Genomic DNA, 7,870 nt, shown 5'->3' with positions numbered 1-7,870 from the left:
CTGCCACTGTTGCAGGTTTTCTAACAACTGCTGTAATTTCTCTTCTTGTTTATTTTGTTGTTCGAGCTGCCACTGTTGCAGGTTTTCTTGCAACTGCTGTAATTTCTCTTCTTGTTTGTTTTCTTGCTCTTCTTGTTTGTTTTCTTGCTCTTCTTGTTTCTTTTCTTTTTCCTCCAACAACTGCTGTAATCTTTCTTGTTTATTTTGTTGTTCCAGCTGCCACTATTTCAGGTTTTCTTGCAACTGCTGTTGTCTCTCTTCTTGTTTCTTTTCTTTTTCCTCCAACAACTGCTGTAATTTCTCTTTTCGTTCTTCTTGTTTCTTTTGCTGTTCTTGTATTGCTGCCATCAAATCTGCTAAGCTATAGTTTGATTTGCCGGCTCTCGTTTCCATCTTCTTCTTTTTTTATTTTCTGTCCCACTCTCTGACACCAATTTGTTACGTCTCCGTTTGTCAATTAATTTTCCGTAAATTCGTTCCGACGAAACTTTAGCGACACAAGACCTTTATTAAATAAAACTGGTTTATTATTTCCGAATACAACTTTACGATACACTTAATTTCAACAGTCGCTCTATAACAAACGCTATAATTCTCAATGAACGTCTCACGTGCCCAACAGTATTCTCTCTGTCAGCATACATTCAATTACCCATCCTCCCCGTCGCTTCGTGGCCGGTCTTATATATACAAGACTACACTTTATCTAGAAGGATAGATTTAAGGAAAGGACGTGAATGTTCGAGAACGACGTGGCGTGATACTAGTCACGTGACCTTGATGTCGTAACAATACATAAAATAATCATTTTATCAGTAGTAGATACGGACTTGAAATTTAAGCTTTAGTTGACGTACGATTTACACATACTTCTATTACAAATCTAATATTTAATTGAATCACCAAAAATATTATTATCAATGGTTAATATTAAGGTTATATATTTGTTTGTTTTCATTTTGCAGTCAAACCTTGCCACGCGTTCAGATTTTGATTTTTTCGCTATGTTTTGGAAAGGTATATGTATGGAAATTAATTTTTTTATTGTATTGTCTGAAAGTATCGCTATCTGAGAGCCAACGGGTGCACTAGGCAAACCTCGGCAATAGACTCGAATAAATTAGCGCCCTCTGTCACACGACAATCGATTTTTAAGGTTAATTTAGCGATCGGAGATAGGCGGAATAAAACGAATGAAGTATTCGGGTTAGGATGTACGTAACTCCCGTTCAGTCTATTAACCATGCTCTAATGTACTAATACTCGCTGTATTCACGTATTTACGGAGAACGGTAATTTTAGTGAGAGTACTTACAACTAGGTACTCCAGACTATTTCAAATTCAAGTTGAATCAGTAAGTTACTGCTAGAGTTAAATCATTCCAATGAAAAAAATTTCAGTTTTGGAAATGTTTTGTTATTAATACTATATCATATGGTGTGTTCATACACCGCGAGTAGAAATTTCCGCGTACACTTTTCTCCAAAATAATTATTTGATAGGCTTGCAATATGTTGTATGCTAATTAAAACCACTTAAGACTAAGTTAAGTGTTAAGACATTTCATAATTACAATTTTTAAGTTGAATTTTAAAGTATTAACTATTAATAGTATTACTAGTGTATATCTTGTAAATTTTTGTTAGCTTAGCATTTTAAATATTTTTGGGTAGTATACTAAAATATTTTGACGTTGTCTTATGATGCATCGTTACTTGAGACTTGTTATACTAATACTTGATATTAATAGTTCATGATCGTGAGCTTCTAACTCCAGTTGTTAAAAGTTAACGTACTGAACGTACTTCATAGATTTAAAGTTTTAAAGTATAGCTAGTTACTTTATTAATTTAGAAAGACAGAGGAGGTGGCTGAGTAAGCTCGTGAGTTAAATTTACATATTCTTGGCTTTTTATCACCCTTTTCCCATCTGAAACTTAAAAGTTGAAGTTAAAACTTACGGTTTATGTTACTAATACTAATTTAGTAGTTACCATAATTCACATTACAACTTACAGTGTTTTATATATTTTAAGTTTACGAATTTTGGTACTCACTCAGTCTCCAAACATAAATTTTTAAATTTGATAATTTACATAAAACTTGCAACCCTATCTTAAACACCACATTCCCTCTAATTCTTATTTTGTCAAGAGGAAAATATACTGTTCTAAAACTTTTAAGTTTTACATTCTAGATGCATATCCTCTGAGGAGTATATTTTCTCTTGACAAAAGAAGAATCAGAGAGGTTAAACTAAGATGTTCAAGATAGGGTTGATGTATCAATTTTTTTGTACTTAATCTAGTTAATGGTGATAATTGTAGCACTAGGGACACAAATAAAAATTTTGGCAGGGTAGGTAGGAGTCATCTTCAGCTAACACAGTTTTATTTTTCTAACAAAGTGGTTGGCCTTTGGAATGTGTTGCTGTCTTGTGGTGGATCCAGTAAATTTAAGGGAAGTGTTGATTAATAGTTGAATGACAAGGGCTGTCTTTGAGTTTGACTTTGGATGTTTTATTTTTATTTTAACGAGTGGTGCATGGGATGGCCTAGATGGATCAATAGGTTTCTTAATGTCCCTAAAGTGAAATTGTGTTAGTTATGTTATTAATCTTATGAGATTTGAAAAGGTAGTTCAGTTGTTTTTTATCAATCACAAAGTCTGTTTAAGATTTGTTAAGCCATATTTTGACAATTTCTGTAAGTCAGTTTATTTATATTCACTGGCTATTAATTATGCACATACAAAAGTGTATAATGAAAGATACATTTGAACATCAACCTTAAATACAAAAACACAGAAGCCTAAACTAAAGGTAAAACAGGAATCTTCTGATAGGCAATTTTTATTTCATTATGTAATTTTTTAAGTTAAATAATATTAGGCCTTCTACTGGATGATCTTCAAACAAATACTATCAATTAACCAGATACATGTATTTGAAAAAATCAATACTTAATTCTTCAGCAAGACCTTAAATAGTTTAATCAGAAACAGAAAAAATGTCATTTCAAAATTTACATTAATTGTTTTAAAGATTAATAATGTAAGTAGAACTAAACATAATTAAGCATAATAACACATGTACGCTAAGGATTAGAAGATTTTATGCAAATATTAATCATTGGGATTTATGCTGTATTTAACTTTGAAATTTTAATGATCATACAGTATTTAATTTGAGTTTGTTAGTATTTGTAATATGAAAGTAAATTTCAGATTCATATCCATATGCTTAGTTCATGAAAGTAGTCAAGAATATTTATGTTCTCAGTAAATCATGCATTTGAGTTACAGAAACTTTGAAAATATGTGTGCTATTCTAGAAGAATAAATGTAGTAACTGAAAACCATGGAACATTTACCAGTGTCCAGTTGTAATGTTTAGAAAAAACATTGATTTATAAATGTATATTCATCACCAAAACCTGACTTTTACTGAAGAAATAGAGGTCAATTCTATTCTTTTATTTGCTATTCCCACTTCATCAGACTAGTATCACTGACTTTACAGGTTATCAGTGCTACTGGAAAAATGAAGTAAATAAATGAGAATGACTCGTATATTGGTGGAATGTAAGGAGTTTGTTTGGTTTTGACATATGCTAAAGGACTTTAGATCAAAACCAAACAAAGAATATATATGCCTTCTGTTGGTCTAGTCTGTTAATGACATGATGATCAACATGCTGCTAAGGCCATGGCTCAGAATTTATTACTTGATACTTGTACAGTGAAGATTTTAAATGGAATATTGCATGTGACATTGTAACAAACTCGGCAATTCTACTTTGATATTTTTATCTTTTGTCACATTTAGTAACTGTCAGTATATTAATCATCAGATATAAATGTAACTGACAATACTTAAAAATTATGCTGATTACCATCCTGATAAAACTAATGAAACAAAATCGATAGTTGCACAAATGAACCTGTATGTACTGATGAATTGCAATAAAAATAACATTGCTATTGATGTACTTATTAATTTACAGGTGATGACCATGGACCTACAAGTTTGAACTCGGTTTAGAAGTTACACGACCAAGCCTAAGAACAAAACATCTGTTTTTAGCATTTTTTCCTATAATTGAACATTTGTTTTATTTATTCTTCTGTGTTGATATCCTCTTTGAAGGCCAAATATGAAAATGGTGTTATCTCAGCGACAACGTGAAGAACTGTAAGTATAATTTGCATTGTGTCTTTAGTATTTAATTTAGTGATAACTATAAGCTTAAGTGTCCTGGACTTAAATTTTTTTTTGTTTTCCTTATTGAAACCTGACACCTTATAATGGCCAAAAATTTAGGGTACTTAGATGACACAGTGTACCTGTACTTGCAAAGTTTTTATTTTACTTTTGAAGCAATGGGAGGCAAATAAATTAAATTCTTTATTTTTCTAGTCATGTTCCTTAAAATGCATGCTTGTCCAAGACAAATAAATTGCCTACAAATTTATACCAAATATGTTGTTTGATGATGTAGTTGATAAACAATGGACAGCTTATGCTTGTTGAGGCAGGACACTACAATTATTAGGTGACAGTCAGTGAAAGTTATGGTTGATAAGTACATTAGACAAACTCATCATGACTGTATCCATACTAACTCACTATTTTGCAACATTATACAGATACTTGTTGCTGAAAGGGATTCTGACAGTTTAAACTTTCAACAAGTGTAATCATAAATTCAAGGTTCTAGTAAATGACAATTCATTTCTACATGTAGACCTGAAAACCTTATTATGATTTATGTGTGATTTATAACAAGAAGTGTCAGATTAGATAATTTGTAAAGTTAGTCTTGGCTGTAGTAATGATTAGTTTTAAAGCCATAACTATGAAAAGTGACAGTATATTAAATTTAATCAAAACAGAGAAAAAGTGAATGTGACACAATTAAGTGAAAAGGTTATCAAAATTATTTCCTTAAGAATATCTCTCTGAAAATCCATTCTAAATGAAGGAACATTTGTACTTGACCTTATTACTGGTTAAGATATGCTCACTTAAAGAAGCAGTAATTATTAAGAAGTCAAAAATAATTAAACTGAAAATTAATTAGAAAAAAATATTTATTTTCTTTGATTACAATCTTTTGAAAACTTTAGTTCTTACAATTATTTCATTAAAACAACTCATTGAATATTCATTCTGAGCAGTGGAACAGTCATGGTGTCCCAGAACATGTGTATTAATACATAGGTGTACCTATTATATGTTATGTCATACGTTCTTACTAAACATAGACTTGCCCATAAAGAACTAGGTACTTATTGTGAAAATAAAAACAATTACACTAAAAAAATTCTAAATTTATGTTAAATATAGAAATATCATGATTTTGACTGCATAAGTTAAAGTAAGCATGCATGCATAGTTAAATATAGTACGTACTTACTGTTGTAGCTTATGGTTTCTTTTCCAGAAGTTTGTAAAAATTTTATTGTTGTTTAGTGGTAAAGAAGTTTGTAACATGATGAGTATGACCTTAATGATAACAATGTTAAAAGTTTAGGAAACAATCTGAGCTATATATATAAAAGTGACTTAGACTAGATTGGATCATTTAGTCTTTTGGTTTATAAGCAAACAGTGCATGACTTAACACTTTGTTTTTTACTGTCAGCTGGTTAATCAGTCAGTTCAGTGTTCTGATTATTGAGTTTGTATTTTGACAGAGAAATTAGAAGTGTAATTTCTGTCAGATGCAGTTTATTGGCCAAGTTAGCTCTTTTACTGAACCCTGACACCTGAAGTTTATTGGAACTTCAAAAAATAACTTTTTTTATTGATAAATGGAATGGACTTTCAATTATCTTCTTTTACAAAATAATCCAAAAGAACCCAGCTAACACTAGAAACCATTACAACAGTACTCTAAAAATGTGATCCATAGAATGTAACATTATAATTTGATGTTTTATACAATAGTTTTGGTTGCTGGTCATAGTTCTAATTCCCCTTAACAACACACACAGTTCTAATTTCATAAAAGTAGTTTGTTTGTTTTATTAACTACTTTTAGACAATTTTGTAGTTGTAGTTTCTTTCTAGACTTCATTCACATTATATTTAATAATTACTGAAAATATTTGAGTAAACTTACACTGGCATTTTTAAAAATTAAAGTTATATTTTTGTTTATTTTATAATGTGGCATGTTTGATCATAAACTCTGGACTTTTGAAGTAACTCACGAAAATAAAGATATAAATACCTGTAGCTTCTCATTACTCTGAAAATCAGTAAAGTACAAGGTTTGAATTCTGAAATGAACAGATACATATTATTACCCTACAAAATGGATATTTTCATAGTTTGAAACTTCTGAGACCCCTTTTATGTAACTTGGCCAATGATATACATGTTTTTGTGTGATTGATTTTGTTTATCAGGTCTTCGGTTTAATCAATGAGGAATCTCCTGCACACAGTTCGTTTACTGCTTCAGCTCAAATTTTGTGACTGGTATTCTCTAACCTAGTATGTGATGACTGTTGGTGTTGAAGTCATCTTTATTAACATGAATGTTATCATTCTGCACACAAGAAAAAGGATGAGTCAGATAGAATTTTATGCCTGGCAGGTTCTGAGAAAAAAAAAAGAATACATTTACAGATAACTATTCCCAGTGCTAAATGACTAAGTTTGTTATTTTGTACCCTTAAAATTCAAAGGGAATATGGCTTAATGTAACTTGAACTTCTTGTGCTTCATAAAATATTAAATGTCATAAAAGTGAATTTTTTGGATAATTTGATGTTCAGATATTGTTAAGGTTTAATTTGGTTATTACTCTTTCATCTAATCATTTTTAGTATAAAAACTAAACAAAACAGTTAACTTACTTTTTAATATATATATATACTGATTCTCAATTAATTAAAGTATTTGGTTATTAGTATTATTTGCATAAATAATGTTATGTGTGGCTGCATATGTTTTTTAATATTAAAATGCATGCACAGTTATCTTAATTTTTATAAATTTTCAGGTCACAGTAAACATACATATATATGTGTGTGTACAAACACAGAAATTTCAACCTAGGAATATATTTATCTCTGCTTATATACATGTAAGTGAAATAATCTCCTTAGTCAACATATTGTAACACTGCATTCTCTCTATGTTACACACTTGCAATAATACTTTTACATTATTTTTTCTCATAACACTGGTCTCATTTATCATATCTGCTATTTCTCGTCATCCTAACTCATTATTAATACATTATTTCTATCTACGTCATGCTGGTTAAATATTAGACTGAATGTGTGGGTGGTTCTCATGGAACCAGTTTTAAGAATAAAAGTAGTCAAACCCTGGTCAGTAGGTCAGCAGTTATACTTTATGTTGTAAAACTATTTACACATAATGAAGTCAGTTTTGTTAGCCATGTGCCCTAAAAGTAGTTTACTTAACAGATGGTAAATATTTGTTGAACAGGAAACTAGTAAAAAGTAGTGTACATGTGCTGTGATGATGTATATGTGCATTTCTAGAACTTCCACTAAAGTTCTTCTCATTTAACATGTGCTGTGATGATGTATATGTGCATTTCTAGAACTTCCACCAAAGTTATTTTCATTTCACATGTGCTGTGATGATGTATATGTGCATTTCTAGAACTTCCACCAAAGTTCTTCTCATTTAAAAATGCACATATACATCATCACAGCACATGCTAGAACTTCCACCAAAGTTATTTTCATTTAACATGTGCTGTGATGATGTATATGTGCATTTCTAGAACTTCCACCAAAGTTATTTTCATTTAACATGTGCTGTGTTGATGTATATGTGCATTTCTAGAACTTCCACCAAAGTTATTTTCATTTAACATGTGCT

At 30.4% G+C, this 7,870-nt stretch overlaps 1 protein-coding gene across 2 annotated transcripts in view; it reads left to right on the top strand.

Annotated features, from left to right (window-relative positions):
• The first annotated feature begins 1,186 nt into the window (after positions 1-1,186).
• LOC106458159 (lissencephaly-1 homolog) overlaps positions 1,187-7,870 on the top strand; it is a 41,736-nt gene continuing 35,052 nt past the window's right edge. The window contains exons 1-2 of one of the 2 annotated variants that reach the window (XM_013917621.2): positions 1,187-1,355; positions 4,006-4,193. In XM_013917621.2, coding sequence (XP_013773075.1) covers positions 4,156-4,193 — 38 coding nt within the window. In that variant the 5' untranslated portion in view covers positions 1,187-1,355; positions 4,006-4,155. Of the gene's footprint in view, positions 1,356-1,759; positions 1,885-4,005; positions 4,194-7,870 lie in introns of those variants that run through there. The other variant, XM_022384302.1, reaches the window with a different exon arrangement.

This window comes from Limulus polyphemus, unplaced genomic scaffold (genome assembly GCF_000517525.1).
Source record: "Limulus polyphemus unplaced genomic scaffold, Limulus_polyphemus-2.1.2 Scaffold422, whole genome shotgun sequence".
In the NCBI taxonomy this organism is placed as follows: domain Eukaryota; kingdom Metazoa; phylum Arthropoda; class Merostomata; order Xiphosura; family Limulidae; genus Limulus; species Limulus polyphemus.
This window is presented reverse-complemented; position numbering and strand designations above follow the sequence as displayed.